The sequence below is a fragment of the Simochromis diagramma genome, unplaced genomic scaffold (assembly GCF_900408965.1).
Source record: "Simochromis diagramma unplaced genomic scaffold, fSimDia1.1 OVJJ01000618.1, whole genome shotgun sequence".
Lineage (NCBI taxonomy): Eukaryota > Metazoa > Chordata > Actinopteri > Cichliformes > Cichlidae > Simochromis > Simochromis diagramma.
Window position 1 is genome coordinate 622,590 of NW_024387423.1, and position 23,269 is coordinate 645,858.

The 23,269-nt window shown below is 39.9% G+C and overlaps 1 protein-coding gene across 2 annotated transcripts in view; it reads left to right on the forward strand.

The window, feature by feature from the left end:
* Positions 1-672: 672 nt before the first annotated feature.
* tgfbr2b (transforming growth factor beta receptor 2b) overlaps positions 673-23,269 on the forward strand; it is a 42,042-nt gene continuing 19,445 nt past the window's right edge. Inside the window, exons 1-4 of one of the 2 annotated variants that reach the window (XM_040012783.1) lie at positions 673-939; positions 11,357-11,495; positions 11,616-11,806; positions 12,442-12,468. In XM_040012783.1, the coding sequence (XP_039868717.1) occupies positions 855-939; positions 11,357-11,495; positions 11,616-11,806; positions 12,442-12,468 (442 nt within the window). In that variant the 5' untranslated portion in view covers positions 673-854. The remainder of the gene's footprint in view (positions 940-11,356; positions 11,496-11,615; positions 11,807-12,441; positions 12,469-23,269) is intronic. The other variant, XM_040012784.1, reaches the window with a different exon arrangement.

A 23,269-nucleotide genomic window follows, 5' to 3' on the forward strand; every position in this document is an offset into this window, starting at 1 on the left:
AAACTGTCGAGCTATAATAATTTTGCTGCTGTTAAATGAGCATTTTTGTCATTTTTGAAATATAAATTACTATAATCTGTTTCTTAATGTATTTTCTTTTAAAATACAGTGTGTGTATTTTTTAATATTGTAATTATACAAATCCGTAACTCTGTGGATATTAGATAGTTTTTAGTAAAATAGAACCCATCTAGAAAGGCAGGGAAAGCCCTGTAACTTACTTTAAAATTAAATATGTTTCTTTAGTCTTATCATAAGGTGGCATAAAGGGTGACTGATTTAAATATTCTCATATGCTCATATAATATAGATGGTGTCCCTTATAAAATAGCGATCCAAAAAGAGATGTCTGTATTTTTTGTATGTTGTAAGAAAGAAGAAATTTTTTTTATTTGTGAATGTAAAATATGTAATTTACTGTGTCCTGCAATCTTTAAATGTAAACTTTCTGGCAGTTCTGTATAATTCCAGAACATTTCCTGGCGAAGTTTCACAGATCACACACTATTTAAATATATAATGACTTGTTTACTGTTCCGATTTCCAGTATTTGGGTAGGCGGTTACACGCACTCACACACACACACACACACACACGCACAGAGAGAGAGAGAGAGAGAGAGAGAGCCCCTCCTGCCTCCTCCGGTTTCCTGTCAGAGCAAAGTGAGTGTGCTTGCTTATAAACGGTGTGAGAGTGTGTGTGTGTATGTGTGTGTGGATGGTTCAGCAGTGACTCTCCAGCTGCTGAGCGGAGTGGAGCGCACAGCGTAGCGGACGCACAAAGCCAACTCCCTGGACTCTCTCGTACTCCGCGGTTCGTGTGACTGAGAATCTCGGGCAGGGGGACACAGAATCATGAAGGCACGGCGCTGCTCTCTAACTTTCCGCGGAGTTGTATCAGCCTTTCTCATATCTGTGCTGCTGGAGCCCGGGGCTGCCGGTGAGTTACACAAACACCGAACTTTAACAAACTTTCTGCTTGTTCGCTGTCACGCGCTCTGGTGTCACTATATAACGTATTTAACGCGAACTCGGAGTTCTGGAGCTGAAGGGGGCCGGGGGAAAGTTTTCTCTCTGCCGCTGTTCGCGTGGCTCTCCGCAGAGCCGCGAACAGCGAGGTGTAACAGGTGACTCAGAGCGGGCAGAGACGCTTCTCAGCTCTGCTGCTCGTGCAGCCTGAAGCGTACCCACAGAGCGCCTCAGAAAACTTTCCCTCTCGCTGTCAGACCTTTCACTGCTGAGGATCACAGGTTTTAGCAGACCGAACGATTATTTTAAACAGGATTAGGAACAATGATAAAAGATGTGTGTGTGTGTCTGTGTGAAAATAATGGTGCAAAAGTAAGCTGCGTTGTACAGAATCACATTTCTGCCTCTTGCGCATCCATAACGTCAAGGCTTTTACTTTAAAGGGTCACTCCACCTATTTTAGGCTTGCATACAGCCTGAACAGGTTTAACGTTTCTTGTAAAACGCACTAAATAGTTATAATAGCATTATGGAATCTGTCAGCTGGAGACCTGTTAGTGCTAAAAGGCAAAAAAATGTGTGCATCTTCTGAGGTGTTCCGGTTCCTCACTTTGATCAGAGTGAAGAAATGTTTTCATCCATTAGGAGTTTGACTTTTCTCTTTAGCTGTTTGCAATGCAGTAGTGCTTCTTTCCCTCCCAACATGCCAATTAAATAGATCTGGCCACTTTCCATCTGTGACACCATGACAGTTGTCATGTTAGTAAACCACAGAAACTTCCCCTTGTTGACAAGCGGTTGGCTCAACTGTAACAATGTTGACAAGAAGATGAAAACTGGAGTCGTGTATTTTGTTGTCCTCATTACACTTCTCCTTCCCTTCTCCCCCTCTCTCCTGTTTGTTCCTGCCCTCCTCCCACAGCAGGAGCCTATTTTGAACCTGGAAATCCCGCATACCACAAGGACTGTGTGGTCCTGCTGCATTACGTGTCACAAATAGACACACACGCACACAAGAGCAAGAAGACATACAAACTTGTACCCACATGAAGACACAAGCTCACACATAAACTTATTCCATGCCATTCCTCCAGAGCTCCTTGAGCTGCAGGAAGCTCCTCGCTGCTCTTCCACTACTGGACCAGCTTGACATTTTTGGTTATCCAAACAGCAGAGTTGGACTGTTTTTTATCTTCTCCTACTTTTTTTTGCTTCCGACTGATGTCAATAACAATCCGCTCAGCAGGATTTCACAAGGTTTCGTTTTCCTTCATTTCCAGGGAATCTTCATTGTGTTGAGGCAGATGTCACTGTGCATTTCCTATTTCTTGTGCACAGTACTACGTTTAAGCATGGAAAATATAACTTTAAGCTGCCTGAGTTATGCTCCTTTGATTCCTTTTAACCATATTTGTCAAGTCTTCATTCTCAACACGCTTCACTGGAGCGTTCGGATTCTTAGAGACGAAGGAGGGATGGAGGAAGAGGGGAGGCCGAGAGAGGGAGTTAAACAGGAGGAAGATAAAGACAGGGAGGAATGAGAGGATTAGGGCCAAAGTGGAGTGAGGGGTGGATTAAAAGAGGTGGGAGGATAACTTTCAGGAGCAAAGGGGGAGAGCCCAGCCGCCTGCTGTGGCAGTTATGTGGCCCCGAGCTGCCTTCTGCCAGTTGTCTTTGCACATTTCAGTGACAGCGCTGCAGGGAAAAGAAGAAGGGTTCTTGTTTCAACTCAGATTATTTCACATTTTTATTTCCTGTGTTGCTCCAGAAAAGTGTCAGCAGTAAAATCTCTTTCAGGGTTTTTTTTTTATAGGATTACTTCTGAAAGAGCTGTAGCTTCACATTGAAATGTGAGCTCATTAGGCCAAGCAATGCTGTCATACCTGAAAGCATAGTTGTAATGTCATTATACTAAATGCCTTAAAATGTTGTTTTTTATTAATTATTTTACAATTTTTTACACATGAAACATTCATGATTGAGTGTTTGAGCACAGAAATCTTTCACTTCTACTCACAGTAAGAATGCATTTAATTTGGAACAAATTAATTCAGAGCCTTGAAGTGATACAAACCTATTAAATGTTTGCCTGGTTTGCAGATTTTTCCCTTTTTCCAGCAGTCCTTCCTGTATAACGGTGATGAACTGCAGTCAGGTTTCCTGCCTGTCCTCCTATCCACACTTCGCTAATGTCCTCAGTGCTTTGGAAAAATGGGGAAAGAGGAAGAGAAGCAGGGAGGAAACAGTTTAGCTGATGTGATAATGTGCTCTATATCCTTTAAGTTAGCATTTCTGTTTCTATATATATTCAATTCAAATTAATTCAGTTTTATTTATATAGTGCCGAATTGCATCAACAGTCACTTTAAGGGTAAAGACCCTAGAATGATATGGAGAAAACCCCCCAACAATCAGACCATCCCCTATGAACAAGGACTTGAACATGGTGGTACTTCTTAAAGGAGTTTCTGTTTTACTCTGTGTGATGACACAGCCTCCATACACAGATTTACTGTTGTCCAGATAATGTTAGAGACCACTGGATGTTATGGGATGCTGGATGTTCTTGCTCTAAGCAAAGAAGAAATATCAGTACTATAAAGTAGTTAAAATGATTTACGTCCATCACACCAGTGTACAAATATGTTTAAAAATGTTCATGACTTGTTAGTATTCCTGCCAAGACTCACAAGAAGACATATCCTGTATATGCCAGCCTGGATGAAACCTTACACGAACATCATCACACAAATAGCAATTATTAACAGAAGTTAATAACCACTGACTCAGCCACTAACAATTTTACAGATGAAGCTCATTGATTCTTAGTGCTAACATTTTCTTCTGCAACATAACACTATTTAACATGCAAATCTTTAACATGTCAAATTGTTTGCCAAAAGTGAACAGTGATGAAGTGGCTCCTCACTAGCACCAGCGCAGGCACTGACAGGGACAGTGCATTTTTGGAAATGCAGTCTAAGATTATTGGTGGAGCCTTCCGCCACCAATTGATGGTTAGCTCGTCTCAGTACGTAGTACGCCAGTCCTGCCATTAGGCCATTGAAGTTGCTCAGGTCAGTTAGTGGCCGCATTGTGTTGGCTGATTGAAATGGATTTTAAACACCATATCATTTATGCCCTTCTAAATCATTAAGCACAGTTGCTGCTAGAAAAACTGTTTAGCATCCAGAATTTTATAACACTGTTATTAAAAAATGTGTACTTAAGCATACTCCTTTATCATCTGGATAGTAGATACTTCTCAGTCTTTACTTTCTCTGCCACTAACGAGTAGGTATTTATTGTGGTTATTCATTGGTCTGACTGCCAGATGGAAGTCAGTCACAGTAGCATGATTTCCCTCCTGCAGCACAGAGAGATATTACATTTCAATTACCGCTCCTTCAGAAGCCATCAAGAGCATAGTTAATGACAGCCCACACTTTTCCCCTCCACTTTCTCGAGACGCACTGAGGTCACTTGTGTTTTCATACTATAATCCTTGCACAAGGACTCGCAGCAGGGAAAGAGTGCAGCAGTAATAAAAAAAAGACGCTTTAGAAGAGCTTTAGCAGCTGGAACAATGACCCAAATCACAATGCAGACCTTCATGCACAGTTACCCTTTAACTTGCTGCACCAGTCTGCTGAAACTTCAAAGTTAAATCTCTAAGGCTGCCAACACCACCCATCGAAGATCAGAAGTGCTGGTAACCTAAATTCAGAATTTAAAGTGATTTTTCTTTCCTAATCTTTGTTAAGGATTCTGTTATACACTGTGCAAAAATAGACCTAAAGTCACTGTTAATGAGCTCTTGATGTGTAGTCGGTATTGCACAAGAGTACAATAAAGATCCATCACCATCGTAAAATATTTGTGCTCAGCGTGTAACTCTAGCTGTGTTAGTTATTCGGATTGATGTAGTCTCGGTGGCACTTTGCTGCACTAAATCAGCCACTTTTATTTGTCTCTGAGGTTGTGTGTGGGTGTGAGCGCTCTGCTATTTCACGCTCTCTGTCCTGTTCCAAACTAGGCTCAGTGTGATGGAATGTGCCTTGAAAATATATTAACTGTGCTTCCTGTTAAATGAATAACCCAGTCTGTGCAGACTATGATCGAGTGTCACCCACCCATGTGAACACACACTGCGAGCTGAGGCCTTGCAGTTGGTACTGCATAGGGAAGGTAGCGAGCATCTGTGCATCTGGAAGCCAAATCCCTACTCTGGTCTGGTCGGGTTTTACACTTTGACTTTGCAGAGTTGATCTGACGATAGTGCAGACTGCAGTTGTTTTGTCTGTACCTGAGATTTCAGGCCTGTGAGGGCTGTTGTTGTTTGGAGCTGGGGGCCCCTTTTATCAGATGGAATTGGTTATCTATCATATCAGTCATCATCTTTCTTTACTCACTCTGTGAAGGAGTCTTTTAAGGATGTGTTTATCTGAAAAGTAAGTAAAGGAAGTAATCTAGGAATTCTTTACAGCAGTGTGGATCATTAGCTCAGGTAGAGAGCTTAAGTGGAATCTCATGACCGGCATAAACTGCTTTATTTGCACTTCTGAGTCAGTGATTGTGAATGATTGACTCAGAAGTAATTGAACAAATACACATGATGTCAAAGTAAATCATGATGCTCTCCCGCTGCGACCACTCTCGTGCCATCCTGTTGTAGCATCCATCTGCTTTTAGTCTGTTTCTCGGTAAGCAGACTGCACTGAGTTCAGAAGACTGACTACCTCATCTGGTGGTCAGATTTTCGAGCTCTTCCTCCCTGAAACCTGCTATTGAGATATATATTTTACATCTTTGACCTGCTGGAGAGCAACCCATTTCCACCAGTAATTCAATTACATTTTCAATTCAATTTTATTTATACAGCACCAAAGCACAACAACAGTTGCCTCAAGGTCCTTTATATTGTAAGGCAGACCCTACAATAATAGAGAGAAAACAGAGAAAACCCCAACAATCATATAAGCAAGCTCTTTGGCAACAGTGGGAAAGAAAAACTCCCTTTTAACAGGAAGAAACCTCCAGCCGAACCAGACTGAGGGAGGTGTAGCCATCTGCCGCGACCAGTTGGAGGTGAATTGATGAAGACAGGACAAAGACATGCTGTGGAAGAGAGACAGAGATTAATAATAACAAATAATTAAATGCAGAGAGGTGTTTAAAGACATAGTGAGTTACAAAGGTGACTGAAGAAGAAAAACTCAAGCTGAGCACCTGAAAGATGAAGACTCTGCCTCCCATTCTACTTTTGGTCATTGGACTGATTCTTATATAGCGCTTTTCTCCTCTCCCGGAGTACTCAAAGCGCTGTATACAACATGCCACATTCACCCACTCATACAAGCACTTTCTTCTATACTTAAGTGCAATCTATGCATTCACACACAGTCAAACTCCAATGGACGCATCAGAGAGCAACTTGGGGTTAGTATCTTGCCCTAGGATACTTGGCATGCAGACTGGGGAAGCCAAGGATCAAACCACCAACCTTCCAGTCAGTAGCTGATCTGCTCTACCACATGAGCCACAGCCACCCTTTTCACTAGCTGGGCTCACAACCTCAGGACGGCGGGGCACGAAAACGAGAACAGGTGTCATATATAGACAAGAACAAGAAGGGGAATGTTTGGAGGTGTGGTCCCACTCCTGAAATTCAGATAATTTATGTCTAATCAAATACTCAACAAGTAAGCCCGCAGTCTAAGAGTGAAGTGCTCTAATGGGGTTATATGGTACTATAAGGTCATCAAGATAAGATGGGGCCTGATTATTTAAGACCTTGTATGTGAGGAGCAGGATTTTGAATTCAATTCTGGATTTAACAGGGACCCAGTGAAGGGAAGCCAATATAGGAGAAATATGCTCTCTCTTTCTAGTCCCTGTCAGTACTCTTGCTGCAGCATTTTGGATCAACTGCAGGCTTGATCCTGATATTAATGAATTACATTAGTCCAGCCTAGAAGTAATGAATGCATGAACTAGTTTTTCAGCATCACTCCCATAAGAGTTTTTCTTTCTCACTGTTACCAAAGCACTTGCTCATTGGAGGTCATATGATTGTTGGGGCTTTCTCTATTTTCTTTACATTATTATAGGGTCTTTACCTTAGCCTCCTAGGACCTGGCGTCCACATATGTGGACATCACATTTTGGGTTATTTAGACCAAAATACTCAATTTTACTCTACAAGCGCCCCGATATCCACTTACGAGGACATTATACTGCTACTGTTCTCTCGAAATTTTAAACGAATATCCTCATATGTGGCTCTCATTTTTCTTAGAAACAAAAATTTGGTAAAAAAAAAATCTGGTAATTCTTTGTTTTTACATTCATCGGGCCCCAATCAGCCCAAATATCAAAGAGAAATTAAAAATGCATGCCGTGGAAGAGTTCGGGTCTTAGGAGGTTAGAGTATAAAGCAAAAGAGGTAGAAAAAAGAGGGAAGAAACCCCCCCCCCCCCCCCCCCCCCATAAAAAACAAAACAAATAAAACTGAATTGAATTGAAAATTGACTGATAATTCAAAAGAAGGGCACCTTTGTTCAAAGCCGATTAGTTGGATTCATTATAAGTTTAAATGGCAAAATAAGGACAAGTGTAGGAGAGCCACTAAAAGCTTACCAAGGAGCATACCAAGTATCTTGTGCTGAACCCTCTGAGGTTTGAAATATTATCAGTTTTTGACGATTGCTACGTTCCCCCATGCTGAGGCATGATCTGGATTTTCTGCACACTGTTTGTTTACCATGGTAAAGCTTTTTTGAGAATCCATAAGACTTTTGCCAAAGGCAAAATGCCTTTGACGTGTCTGTAGTTTGAAGTCTAGTTTCACTATGATCAATACTAGCTACATTGCCCACAAAGTTTTTAGTGATAAAGAAAACATATTCAAATTAGAAACACCAGAAAGGGTCCAGGCTGCAGTAACTTGGGTTTTTTTGAATTTTAGAAAATAAATAATGGGTATTGGGTATTTTATTACGAGTCAGATTCAAGCGGCTCCACTGCAGTTTTTGGTACTTCTGCTCATGAGTTCATTTTTCAGCCCCAAATCTTGGTTTTAACCTGAGGTGTAGGAAAAGATTAAAAGTTCAAAGTTCTGCTCAGTGAAGCTGAACCATGACAGCCTTAGGAGCAGACCTCCCAGCAGAGGAAGGCTTTCAACAACACTAAAACCATCCATGTGTACCACAACACCTGCACACTATACACAGAGCTTCTGTCCCACCCAGAATCTAAAGATTATTTGAACACGAAGCCACACAGAGAACTCTTCCTGCCCTTCCCAGATTTCAAAATACAGCCATAAAGCCTAAAAAGCCCTATGTCGTCTCAGGAACTGTCATATGACATCGTGGCTTAGCTTTGTTTTTTACATTTTCTCCTAGGCCAGCAGTTTGGCAGCTTGGAGCAGACAGGTCTGTTCATGTCACGAAGCAGGGAAAGATCAGAGAGGCGTAGGCGGGTCGAGCCACGCAAATGAGAACGGCAGACTGTGCTGATTACACGAGCCACCGTACCGCATGCAATACTTCTCAGATAACAATCATCCAGAGATTAGATCAAACAATATCTGAAAGCTGATTGGGTTTTTTTTGTGAAGAAGAAATGAAGACAGAAGAGGCTGCTGTGGACGTTTGTCAAGATGGAACATGAAAACCGATCTCAGCTCAAACTTTGTAAACATGAAAAACACATCTATTAAATGACAAACGACATCACGTGACGTCATTACCACTTCTAAGTCTGTGGCCCTGTTTCTAATGTCGCTACATCATGCGTCAGATTCTTTGAAAACCTTGTGAGTCACTTGCACAGTTTTTAGTCACAAATTGATTCTTTTATCTCTAACTTCCTATAAAACTTAGTCGTTTACAACATAAAAGTACAAACTGTTTTTCATTCATGGATTATAATTTAAAAAAGACTTTGATTTATCACTTTTGAGTGCCTTTCTTTTAGTGTACAGTGTCACATGTACCTGGCAACAAAAATGCTCACATGCAAGTTTATGGTTATGTATCTGAAGCATCTAGAGGAAAGAAAATGCTGTCGCTTGATAAAGGCTGACTTTTGATTTAGTTGTGGTTGTCTGTATTGGTGCTTAAGTGTGGTTTTGACCTGTTTCTGTATAGCTTCCTGGTTTCTGTAGGGCTCATTTAGCTCATTTGTGGTGGCTGATCCAGGTACAGAGTGTGGCTGTGAGACGGAGATGTTTCCCTGCTAGTGGCTGTCTATGTTGACACTTTTTCATGGTTCAAACCTCATTTAGGTCAGGCAGATGATGCTTTCATGTTGCTCCGCCCTACTGTTTGTGTAACTAAACTTTAAAAGAAAAAAGAAAAAAGAATAAAGACCTTACATACCAGATGCATAAAATCTGTGCAATTATTTTATGCGTTACAAATGTTTTTAGACTCACCTATTCTTAATGTAGTACTAGTTTCACAGGACAAATGTAAATAAAAACGTCCACCACTACTGAAGTTGTCAAACTATACTACTACTAGTCGCTGCTCCGGGTCAGTCACCAGTGTGTAAATATATTACATGCCAAGTTCATGCTCAAAAAATTTGGAAATGCGTGTCGTTTTTTCACAAACATTCAGTGTGTAAAGGTGTTTATTCACCAGCCTCTGATATGTGAAAAGCTCCATTGAGGAACCCACAATATTAGCAGTGCAGAGACCATTACAAACATGAAAGAGGAGTGAATAGTTTAAGTAGCAGGAAAAATAATAATATGAAATAGCTTGCTAACATTTCCCTAATGTGAACTATTCTTTTTTTATGCCTGAGACGAAAAATTACCAGTCAAATACTACTAAAGAACAATATTACCGAATTATGTTTCAGTACTCATGATATTTAAAAATTTTCAGCTGTAGTTATTCATTTAGATCAGGGGTGGGGGAACCCCAGGCCTCAAGGGCCGGTGTCCTACAGGCTTTCGATGTGTCCTTGATCCAATACAACTGATTTAAATGGCTAAATTACATCCTCAACATGTGTTGAAGTTCTCCAGAGGCCTGGCAATGAACTAATCATTTGACTCAGGCGTTTTGACCCAGGGTGACATCTAAAACCTGCAGGACATCAGCCTTGAGGCCTGGAGTTCCCCTACCTCTGATTTAGATTGTATCAAAGATTCTGAGCACATCTTCTGTGTGCCATTTATGTATATTGTTTTTCCTTTATACTCAGACCTGCTAACCTAGGGAATGCACTCAACTTTATTAAGAACACACTGGTCCCCCTTTGCCTTCAAAACTACCTTATTTCGACCATGATAGAGAGTGAATATACTCTCATTACCTCCATTTTTGTCGTAGCATTTGCTTTCATGTATGCGTAGGTGTTAGTAAAAACACGATAGCTTAAAAAGTTTTGAATGAATTCTCATAAAACTTTGTTAACAACACAGTAAACTTTGCTACCAAGGTCTTCAAGGTTGACTTAATGAATTATTGGTCAAAAACTGACAAAAAGACTTGTGTATTGTGTGTATGTGTATTGTGAACGTATAGAAAGTACTGTATAAAGATTTAAAATCGTGTCACGTTTGACCTGTGACCTCTACTTCAATGTCAATAGATATATCTGGTCAAAGTGATAATAATCCTAGAAAGAGCTATTTAAAACAATGTGTCTTACTACCATTGTTTGTAATTACAACATACAGGCATATAAGGGGAATGATATGGGGAATTCTCAATACCACCTTATTTTAAGACCTTGCTGTGTAAATTAGAGTAACAGGTTATAACCTGTTACTCTAATTAGAATACGTGTACAATGTTAATAAATAAGTATTAATTTTTTGGAAGACAGGATAAACTGCACATGTACAATATATACATATTAGTTTTATCAAAATTGGTTTCAACAGGTCAAATAACAAAAACCTGCACTCTGCGATTGTTTTTACTGAACTACAAACTCCTTAAAGTACTTTTCGGTACTGCTCAGACAATGAGCTGCCTTGGCAGAGGTTTGCACTCTCTCAGTGCTTCTTGTTACTAATATATTAATTTGTTTTGTCTTGACTTTTTAAACTGCAGTCTTATTTTATACCTACTTTTCTCATTTGTTAATCATGAGCTCTTGTTTAGTTTTGGTTCATGTGTAGCTTTGGTAATGTTTGGAGAGTACAATTCCAGGAATTTGCTCCAGCAGTCATAACAATGTCAATGCTCTGAACATAAAGCCCACAATGTGATTTTGTTCTAATATATATAAAACAATATATCAAATTTGTGATAGTGCTTGTGTTTCCTGTACAGGCAAAAAGAATTGTGACTTGCTGTATGTGACAGCAGCACTTGATGAAACATGAAACTAATGCGTGTTGTTGTGTGTGTTATTTGCAGGTCTTGTTTTTCAACTACATGAACTTTGTAAGTTCTGTGATGTGGAGCTTACCTCCTGCAATGGCACAGGTATCTGCAAGACCAACTGCAGCATCTCATCCATATGTGAAAAACCAACTGAGGTCTGTGTTTCTATCTGGTAGGTATCCAAGAGAAGTAAGCAATCTTCATCTCTTAGATGTGATTAACTAAGTGGATGGTATCCTGATAGTTCTTAAGGTATACACTGTTAAACATTATACCTCAATGTGTGTTTAAGGAGAAGGAACGAGACAAACTTGTCCATCGAAACTCTCTGCCACAACCCAGCAGAGCCATTGTACGGCATTACCCTGGATGACTACAACAGCACCACCTGTGTGATGAAGGAAAAGAACACAACAACGGGGTTGGCTCATTTCTGCTCCTGTAAAGGAGCAGAGTGCAACGAAGAGCTAATATTCTCCCAAAGTGAGTACCTAAAATTTTGAAGAAGCTTAAAGCTGTAATTAGATTTTCCAGAAGCCAAGGAGAATAATTCCTGGAGTTCCACAGTTTAGAATGTTTCAGCTCTTTGCTTTGGTTTCACAAACTCCAGCTTCAGTGCTCACATCTACTTCTTGCAAAATGCTAGCCAGTAACTGTTAAAAGTAGTGGTTTGCACTTCCATTTATCAGAAAATTCCAAAGGACTGTAGCTTCCGGTAACTGTTTGCTAACACCATTAATTTCACAACATGTGCCTTGAGACAGTTGTTGTTGAGAATTGGGACTGAACTCTGTGTGTGACAGTGTTTACAGCTACCTCAGCTCTTTCCTGAGGCCCAAAACCTAATTACTGCTGCTTTCAAGTCTGATACTACTTCTTAATGATCCAACCCTGCAATGCCTTCCTTACCTGGTCTGTGACACTTATCCCCGCGCGCAGTTATACCTGCAAAAAGATCACCAAAAACTGTTTACAGACATGCAGGCTCAGCAGCTGTAGAGACCAAAATGTATTTTTTCATTATTGTTCTGACTCACATTTGTCACGATGGTGATATCAGTTTCTAGTAGTTGCTACAATGGGTGTGGTTTCACCTTATTTACCTGGTTGCTCAACAGGTGATAGGATCATTGAGGATGGAGAGGGTAAGTAGGGCTCAGGTATTTTCTGCTGACCGTCTCCTCTGGTCCTGTTTTCATCACTCATTGGCTTATGGCAATGTCTTGTTCACTGCCAATTCATTCATTCATTCATTTATTCCGTTTCCTTCGATAACATCATCATCCGTCAATTCGTAACTTGTTGGAAACTGTTGTGTAGTGCTGTCACAAAAAAGTTTGGTTCCTTCTCTTGGACTTCTTTTTTTGGACAGCAAAAAAGTACAAAGTACAAAAGTACATTCTTTGAAAAATGCGGTGTTTTATATTCTGGTCTCAGTATTTGACTACACAGGAAAAAACACCAGCTTTCAGCTAACCAAATGCAGTTAAGTGTGACACAGTTAAGAGAAAAAGACGCATTTAGCAGATAGATTATTTTATAGTGGCTGCACAGCCCTTCCTGCTGACATGCTTGGCCAGTTCTAAAATAGACCGGCTGTTAGAACAGCACATCTGTATTCCTTTGTCAAGTGTGTCAGTAGCTCTTTGATTATCCACATTATTTGTTCAGTCATTCGCCCATCCCTGGTACTTTCATTTATTGATACCCGTTCATTCTGTCATCTTATCACCCCCACCTTCTTCTCCTCCTACGCTAAGCTTGCTTCCAACCACTGACAAGGAAACTGCTGTGCGTACCTTGGCATGTACAGTAAAGCTGCTTGCGAAGTTCAAAATGTTGTGGGCCTACTTTTTTTAGGGTCTCATTACGGTTGCTACTGTCTTGTGGAATGATTTGAGAATCCACCGTCACCGCAAACAGGAAGTGGAAACACAGTACTCACACGTAATGATGTTTGGGGAATCCTCAGTGTGGTCATAGAAACACAGCTGGGTTCTGTGTGCCTCTCACAGTGCTGAGAGGAAAAAGTGGGTCTTTCTCAGAGTGTGTGCGCGCGCGCGCATTGTCGTGTAGGCCAGCCGCACTGTAGAGCTCAGACATATGGTTTCCTGTCTGTGTTTAACTCGAATCAGAAACATCTCTTGCACATGGTGAAAGGCTGCGTAGACTTGCAGCACCTCTGTGATGAAGTACAGCTGTTTACTGTTCTCCTGCGTCAGTCTTCTTCTTCCCACCTTATTGACTAAACCGTATCTTTAAGTTGCTTTGTGCACATGCTTCAGCTAATGTGGGCAGGATGGTTACAAACTGAAACACATCAAAACACCTGCGAGCTGCATTTGCTAAGCCTGAGCTGCTGCTTTGTTTCCTTTAAATTCTCGCTTCATTTTTGTCCCTAACATGTAGCAATACCATGCAGAGGCTTTTGGATTCATGAGCTTTGACAAGTCTCAGCCTCCTGACATTCAGTTGTCTACCTTTGTTGCATTGTGTCTGTATCTAGTCACTTTCAAAATCACAGCTTAGACAGGCTACACATGCCATCTTCATTAGGTAAGACTTGAAAAGTGCTGTACAACATCTGTACCTAAGTGCTTTCGATCTGTGATTCACACTCTCATGAAAAGGTTGGAGACCAACTTGTGCCCAATGATACTTTGATCAATCCATGTTTTTTACTTTCATCTCAACATTTGAGGTTTGGCAGGTATACTGTTAGTTATATAACCATGTTAGACCATTTATTGATTTTTAAACAACACAAGTGGATAAAAACAGGGAAGAAAAGAAGTTAAAATGTGTGCTGCATTTGAAAGTAAACCTAGCTACAGTCTACAGCTAGGTAAAGTAGACTTTCTACTAAAGTTTATTAAATGTCCTGGTGGATTGGCTCATGATAGGAAAAGAAATGACTCTGGGAAGTGTTATGCTGGAATTTTCTCATGCTTAGATAATTTCAGTAAAACATGCAAGTTTATGTTTTGGTCCCTTACAGTACATCAACCTTAAGTACCTTCTACCTGGGCCTGTGATGATGAGCTTCACAAATCCAGCAAAAACATACTTGTTGCCACGATTTAGTGGGTTTTTGTTTCTACTCGAGCAAAACATGACGTTCACGGCCTCCTCAACAAACAGCAATTCCCCGGGGACAAAATGAGCTCTCATTTTTCACTCACTGCACACGTTTCATAAACATGCTGAGATCCTCATTTTCTCTTTAGTAAGTGAGAATGTTTTCTTCTTGTGTGCGGTCTGTGTGGGTTATAAAGCTGTCTGAAGTCTGATATCTGAATTCATCAGCTCCTCCTTCTGATTTTGGCAAGTTCAAGTGTTCTGTCAAGGATGTATACAGCACTTTGTGTAAATCGTAATCAATCTTTCCGAAACACACCCGCACACATACACACACACACTGAGTTCCCATAGGGTAAGGGTTGTGGTTCCTTCCTCCCATTGAGGATGCATGCAGCAGGAAGTCCTTGTTTGTTTGCTGGACCGCTGCCATGGCTTCCTCCCCTCCAAATACCTCACATTGTTCTGCCCCTGCGTTACATTCTTGTGACATGCTTGCAACAGCATTTGTGCATCTGTTTTATTGCTTGAGAGCAACACATGTGGATTCTCCCGAGTGAGAGTGAGCGTATTTGTGTCACAGTGAGGGAGTGAACATTGTGATCCCACAGCAGCGAACGCAAACAGGGCCCATTGTGTTCAGCGAGAGGCCTGTTAGGAATAAATCAGATGGGGAAGTGTTTGCTGTGTTGTCACTGACACAGTGTGGTAAGATGACAAAATAGATCAGTGCTGCTGTTCATCAAAGCCACTTACAGCGAGATCCACAGCTGTGTCCACTTTAGAGATTTAGCCACAGGGTATTAGCCCTGCTAATCTTTCATGTTGGCTAAATAAAGCTTTAACGCTCCACTAATCATTATTTTTATAATAATAATGGCTCACATAGCTATACTGAGAGGTATTGCCTATAATAAGGAAGCCACAGAAAATTATCACCTAAGGTTACTTAATTTCTCGATTCTGCAGAATTTTATATTCCTCATGATACAATTGTATTTTTTTGGGGGGCTCATATTTTTACACTTCTCTGCATTCTCGCTAACCTTGTGTCCACATTCAACACCCAGCTGAAACAGCATAAAGATGTATGCGAATGCCAAAACCTACCCAACACTGACAAAGGGAAGCATTTAGAGGCAGATATTTTGCTGCTGATGGTGAGGATTCAAGGAGCTTTATTGTCATTTCGTTCCACTTCATGTAAACGTGATGCAAATGACAATAAATAGGGCTGGGCTATATCATACCATTCACGATAATACCGGTGTAATTTTGGGCAACGATAGGAAAATGACATATCGCGATAGAATATGGGTAAAACGCGCATGCGCAGTGCCTTTGTTTACATACGCACATGGCGGCGACGCAGAATGAGAAGGGCGAAAGTGGATCGTTAAAATAAACGGATGAACCAAAATTGGTTTGTAAAAATGCTGCAACTTCAGTGGTGTGGAACTGGTTTAGCTTTCGTCTGTCAGATGCACAACAAAGCACTATTTTTGGTAGAGCATGCTAGCGGGCCGTCATTATTACCGTGTTGTTTGGAAAATACGGCACACTTAAAATCAATCCTTTGATTTTTCTGAAAATCGACAGCGCCCCTTATAATCCCGTGTGCCTTATGTATGAATTCTGGTTGTGTTTACTGACCTCGAAACGATTTTATGTCGTACACGGCGCTCAGCAATCTGTCAAATGTTTTAGTGCGACTTTGCTAAGCTACGAAGCCGTACCGCTTGATGGATTGTCGGAGCATTACGGCATCGTAGGCAGGAGCCTCGCGGAGTGATACGTACTGTGCTTCAACATAATATTACCGTATTGTGTGTGTATAACCTCTTTTTAAGTTTTGTGGATATTATACATGGTTATGCTGAGGATATGTCGGCCAGTTTCCACTGGAAATGCCTTTTGGTTAAACTGTCAGCAAGGAATTTGCACTGTTACATTTTTATAGAACTTTAATGCACATGAAAAACAGCTGCTTGTTTAAGTGAAAATACATTGATGGGGTTTTTTGCACTAATAAAGTTGTGGAGTTGTAAAGTATTTTGTCTAGTGTCAATTATATCGTCAGTTATATCGTTATTGCAAATTTTCAAATGTATATCGTGATAAATATTTTTGGTCATATCGCCCTGCTCTAACAATAAAGCCCCTTAAATCCTTGAATCAAAACACTAAAAGGAGAGCAGATATTAGAGTACCTAAGTTCAAACAAACCAGACACAAGTCCTAATATAGATAAATGGACATATCCCCTGATGTGTCCTGTGTCATTGGCCACCCACTGTACAACCAACAAACCAAACAGAAATGTAGCACTTTGGTCGGACACCAAACAGGATTTAAGATTCAAGACTTCTTATTGTCATTATGCAACCATAACACTGTATAATTGTAGGGTATTTACCTCACAATATAAAGTGTGTTAAGGCAGCTGTAAGTATAAATACAAAACACGACATATTCAATTCAATTCAACTCAATTTTATTTATACAGCGCCAAATCACAACAACAGTCGCCTCAAGGTGCTTTATATTGTAAGGTAGACTCAACAAAGAAACAAAGAAAAACCGAACAATAATATAACCCCTTATGAGCAAGCACTGTGGCGACAGTGGGAAGGAAAAACTCGCTTTTAACAGGAAGAAACCTCCGGCAGAACCAGGCTCAGGGAGGGGCGGGGCCATCTGCTGTGACCGTTTGGGGTGAGAGAAGGAAAACAGGATAAAGACATGCTGTGATAGAGAGACAGAGATTAATAACGGATATGATTCAGTGCAGAGAGGTCTATTAACACATACTGAGTGAGAAAGGTGACTGAAAAAGAAACACTCAATGCATCACGGAAATCTCCCAGCAGTTCACACCTATTGCAGCATAACTAAGGGAGGATTCAGGGTCACCTGATCCAGCCCGAAATATAGAATTTAAATATAATATAAATATAACATGCTGACATGGCATCTATAAAAAAGTGTAAGAGTTATATATATATATATATATATATATATATATATATATATATATATACACACACACACACATATATATATATATTTATATATATATATGTGTGTGTATATATACATATATATATATATATATGATGTGTGTATATATATATATGTATGTATGTGTATATATATATATGTATGTATATATATATATGTATGTATGTGTGTGTGAGAGAGAGGAGACCATGCAAACGACACACACAAAAGCCCTGGCTGGACGGTGGATTTGAATCCAGGTTCTTCTTCCTGTAAAGCAGTAGTGCTAACCACCACACCACCACCCTCTTTGATTTCTATGATTCAATAGCACTTGGGAAAAAAGACACATAGTAGGTAACTGTCCTCTTTGGTAAATCTTAAAGCACGTTTACAACTTTTCTATTCTTCGCATTAACATTTCTGTAATAATTTCACCCACTCATTTTTTAAAAATAAATCAGCCACATTACACCATTTTTAACATTTACGTGTGGCGTAGATGTCACAATTTTCAAACAGATTTAAATGACAGTGTCTCCTCAGATTCAGTGTTACAGCAACAATGGTTTGAGCATGACTGATCACACTCTACCATCCAATAAGTCTGACTGTTTTTAACAAAGCCCAGAAAGAAAGTCTATTTAAAACCCACTCAGTTTAATTGGTTATTAATAAGTGTATATTAAAGACTGGCTTCCAGAAAACAATAGCCTTATGTCTGGTGCATTTTATTGACCTGTAGTAGCCTGGTAAAAAAAACAACAACAACAACAACAAAAAAAACGCATCAGTTGTTTCAGGAATTGGCCCAAAGCTATTGCAAATCGTACCAAATCTCACTTTTGAATCCTCATTTTGACTCCCTGCATTTTCTCAGTCACTGTGTCAAGAGCATAAAAAGTGGTCAGAGATGATCCCTTGCACCCTGACAAGGCTGAACTTCTTTATCTGAAGTGACAGTTGCTTTTAATTAGGAGCCTTGTAAAAATGATTCGGCACGGACTAACACCGCCCTCCAGTCAGTATCAGCTGCACATGTGTTTTGACGCTTGTGGATTCTTTTGAGTGAGAGGCAAGGATAGTAAATACTGCCTTGCCATAATAACGTGCTATTTTTTTATGCTGTATTCACAGCTGTGTTCTTGTGAAGCTACAATCAATTGATTTTTTTACTTACGGTATATTTTTGCACAGATGTCGCCTGGTCTCTTCCAAGTAATCTCTTCCTTTATTTTGGCATCGCTCATGATAAACGCTATTTCCTCATGACATGGAGAGGGGATTTTTGGTGCCAGTGAGGTCTCTATTTTGATGACAACGAATAACAATAGATAACAGTGGGAAATGGAAAAAATAATGATAATTACAACGGCTTCTTTATCCAGCTTGAAAAAAAAGGAAAGAGAAGACGACATATAAAACTGACCTTTTTTCCAAGATGTACTTTTTTAAATCCTTCCTCCTTAACTATGGAATCTTGGCTTGTCATCAGTGAGTACATCAGTCATTCAGTTACACAGCAGAGCGCTTTATAGAGAAATGATTCAAGCAGGCCAACTCTTAGACCCATAAAAAGAAGGAAATGGGAAGGACAGTGTGAGACTAAAAGAATGGTAGCCAGAACAGACACTGAGATGGGAAGATGAGATGGAAACAGAGCAAGTTGGAGGAAGGGGATGTTGGAGCTAAAGAGATATGAACCATGTTTATGGTGTAGTCTGAGCTTTGGAGCCTGCTGTTACCATAACAAGTAAATAGTAAGTATGATACTCGGTTTTAGTTGGTGTTACCAGCCTGTCTGCGGCTGGTGAAGCATGGCCACAATCACACACACACATAATATGATACCAGCCTGGATAAAGCCAGGTTATTTTTACACATTTGGGAGGATTCAGACTCCACCAACAGTTTAAGTCTCAAATCAAATATTCTGACATGAATATTTATTTATTAAATGGACATGTGACTCTAACGCCAAAGCTACAGTTACTTCTTTTTTTGGTTTGTTTGTTTTATTCTGTTGAGGAAGCAGATGTCCATATCAAAAGACAAATTATCACTGTACAGGCTGGGCCATTTATATGGATACACCGTAATAAAATGGGAATGGTTGGTGATATTAAAGTCCTGTTTGTGGCACATTAATATATGTGAGGGGGCAAACTCCTCAAGATGGGTGATGACCATGGTGGGCATTTTGAAGTCGGCCATCTTGGATACAACTTTTATTTTTTCAATAGGAAGAGGACCATGTGACACATCAAACTTAGTGGTAATGTCACAAGAAAAACAATGGTGTGCTTGGTTTCAACGTAACTTTATTCTGTCATGAGTTATTTACAAGTTTCTCTTTGTTCACAGCCATTGGCATGTCGAAGAGGTTAACACGTGAGGAGCGGATTGAAATTGTGTTGATATCTGGTGAACGCAGTAACCGGGTCATTGCAGCAGATTTCAATGCAAGACACCCTACGAGACCACCCATCTCCCATGCTACAGTTAGCAAACTGCTTGCTAAGTTTCGTGAAACTGGTTCAGTTTTGGATTTGCCAAAATGTGGACGCAAGAAAACTGTCACTAATTAAGAAACATCAGTGGCTGTCCTAGCTTCATTCAGCAAGAGCCCACAGCGTAGAACTCGCTGCATGTCACTGGAGAGTGGCATTAGTCGGTACAACTAATGGACCCACTATCGGTACAACGATAGTGGGTCCATTCTTCATCAATGGAAACCTCAAGGCCACTGGATATTTGAAATTGCTACATGATGATGTGTTTCCCTCTTTATGCACTGAAGCTGGCACATTCCCTGAGTTTTTCCAGCAAGATGGTGCACTACCACATTATGGATGCCAGGTCCGAGCATTCCTAGATAAACAGTTTCCTGGAAAGTGGATTGGTCGTCGTCGGCCAGTTGAATGGCCCACAAGGTCTCCCAATCTGACCCCCTTAGACTTTTATCTTTGAGATCATCTGAAGGCAATTGTCTATGGTGTGAAGATACGAGATGTGCAGCACCTGAAACTACGGATACTGGATGCCTGTGCTGGCATTTCTCCTGTGTGAAGAGTGGGAGAAGAGGGTTGCACTGACAATCCAACACAATGGGCAGCACAATGAACACATTTTATAAGTGGTCAGAAACTTGTAAATAACTCATGAAAGAATAAAGTTACGTTGAAACCAAGCACACCATTGTTTTTCTTGTGACATTACCAATAAGTTTGATGTGTCACATGGTCCTCTTCCTATTGAAAAAACAAAAGTTGTATCCAAGATGGCCGACTTCTAAATGGCCACCATGGTCACCACCCATCTTGAGGAGTTTGCCCCCTCACATATACTAATGTGCCACAAACAGGACTTTAATATCACCAACCATTCCCATTTTATTGCGGTGTATCCATATAAATGGCCCACCCTGTACAAGTACCTTATAACACAATGCAAGTGTATTGTAATATTGAGTATTTTTAATCTGATAAATATTGCATACAGCTGGAAATGTTGTTCTCTTTTGGCCTTTATCTGCCTTCAACTATATTATAATGTGTTATAAATATTTGACTAATGACATTGTATCATTTCAGGATATCAACCATATTTTCTTTTTTAACCCTTTAAGACCTACCATAGAACCAAGTCCGCCAGAGCTTATATTATATTTTTACATGTTGTAGTGCCATTTTTGGGAGCATTTCAAGTTGCTATACATCAATACAACCACTATAGCCCAAATTTTAATAATATGTATGCATTAAGTGCATAGTAATTACATAAATTGCAAAAAAGTGAAATAAACTACAAAAAAATTGAAAATAGTTTTTGTCTTTTTAACATATATTTCTAGTTAGAGAAATTTAAGAGGCTTATCCCTCAAAACTGTAAATACAAAAAAGTTGCACAAAATAGTTTCCCACCACAGGAAATTTATTTTGAGTGCCTTCATAGTTTTATTTTTGAAATACACCAATTTTTATATACTGCAGAAAAAACGAAAATAAATATTATAATGCAAATTTACAAAAAAACAGCATTTGCATCAAAATAAACTACTTCCAGCAGTGCAATTTGACTTCTAAGCATCCCAGAAACGACACAGAAAGTCATAAAGTCAAACACAACCTTTAAAAACACTAGTAGTAACACTACTAGTAAATAACACTAGTATATGCTTGTATAGGCCCTGAAGGTAAAAAAAAAAAAAAACTACATTTCCGTGAAAATGACGTCACTTCCGGTTTCGGCCGGGTAATGGCGGACATGTGATAGTTCGCGCTGACGTAGCACTGACGAAAATAAGGTGACAATTATGAATCACTTAATATGATAAGGAGATTCTGCAGGTCATTAATCAATGTATAAAACTAAAATAAAATGTATTTTTAGTGACACAAGATACAAATATGGAAGCAAGATGTATAATTAGAATTATTTATAATAAATATGAATAAATCATTGCAATTTCTTTAACCATAAAGAATAACTAAATCCTTCAGGACAATGTCACATCAATGCACTGAACTCACTATGTTATCCACCTAACAGTCTCCACATGTTCTCACTGTAATTTCCCCTCATGAATGAATTTATGCTGCACTAATGTGAATGTTTGCAGGGAAATCAAACGCATTTCACACGCAGTACTCGAGCTGACTTACCTTTGTTTGAATGACGACTTGTACGCGCTGATTCCACAGATAAGGTACGAAAATATGTCAGGCTACGTCAATAGCGGTTGGTCTTCAGGGTTTCTACTCCACGGCCGTATTTCATACGGGTCGACATTTCCAATGCACGCTATTTTGCTGCAAGTACCGCTGCTTCACCTCTGAACGAAATCGGTCTCTATACAGTCCATTCTCTTCTGAGTTGCTTTTAAGCATCTTGTAATCGTCGTTCCAACACAGTGTGTTTGTTTTGATTCGTAGACCCCGAAAATGGTGCCGCGCTCCCACAATGCATTGCGGCGTGACGTCAACTCCAAAGCCCTATCCGGTTGTTAAGTGATGACGTGACGAATCCTACTTCCGGTCCTAAAGTAGTCTGCGTTTAATATGGCTTTTGTGTTGTTAACATGTTTAATGTTTTGTATTTTCTATTTAATCTCAAAAAGCTCCTAAAGCAGTCAGTGATCACTGTTGACCTCCCTCGGCTTTTATTACCGCTAATCATTTATTTAAGCTCAGTTTTTAAAACCTTAGGATGTAACTACAGCCCAGCCCATGCAGCAGTATATGAATGACTAACCTCGTATTGTGAATGGATTATCTCAGTTGTTCTCCTGGCTGAAGTTTGGTCCTTTTACAGCATCCTGCCATGCGATTACATTTGTTCCTGACCACCGAGAACACTCACGTTAACTTTTATCGAGTGGAAAAAAAGTTAGCTTGTTTATATTATGCTAACTTAGCTGTGTCGCTAGCGGTCACGTAGCACATCATTATATACCAGCTAGCCAAACTTCAGTAACCCTACAAACGTCACTGCTGTTTAGTTTTCTGTCTTCATTTATGTCGGAAGTGATAACAGAGCTGTACATTTTAATTTGTTTCCAAAACCCCGCAGTCAGGACATGCTATATTGTATTTAGATAGAAGCTAGCGACCTGACTTCCTGCTAACTTCTAACTCCGGTAAATGTCATAAATTCCGTTTTTATGGATGCCTGGATGTTAAACTCAATTGTTACACCTGGTAGAGCAGAACGCTGATCATTTTATTAAAGATGATAATAAAATTATCAGCGTTCTCATTACTCTCAGTAATGCCATAGTGATCGTTTGATATATGGACCTGCAGCGGAGTTTAGGCCCAGACACGGCTAGTGACGTCAGACTTAACGACCGGATTCCAACGTAGGAAG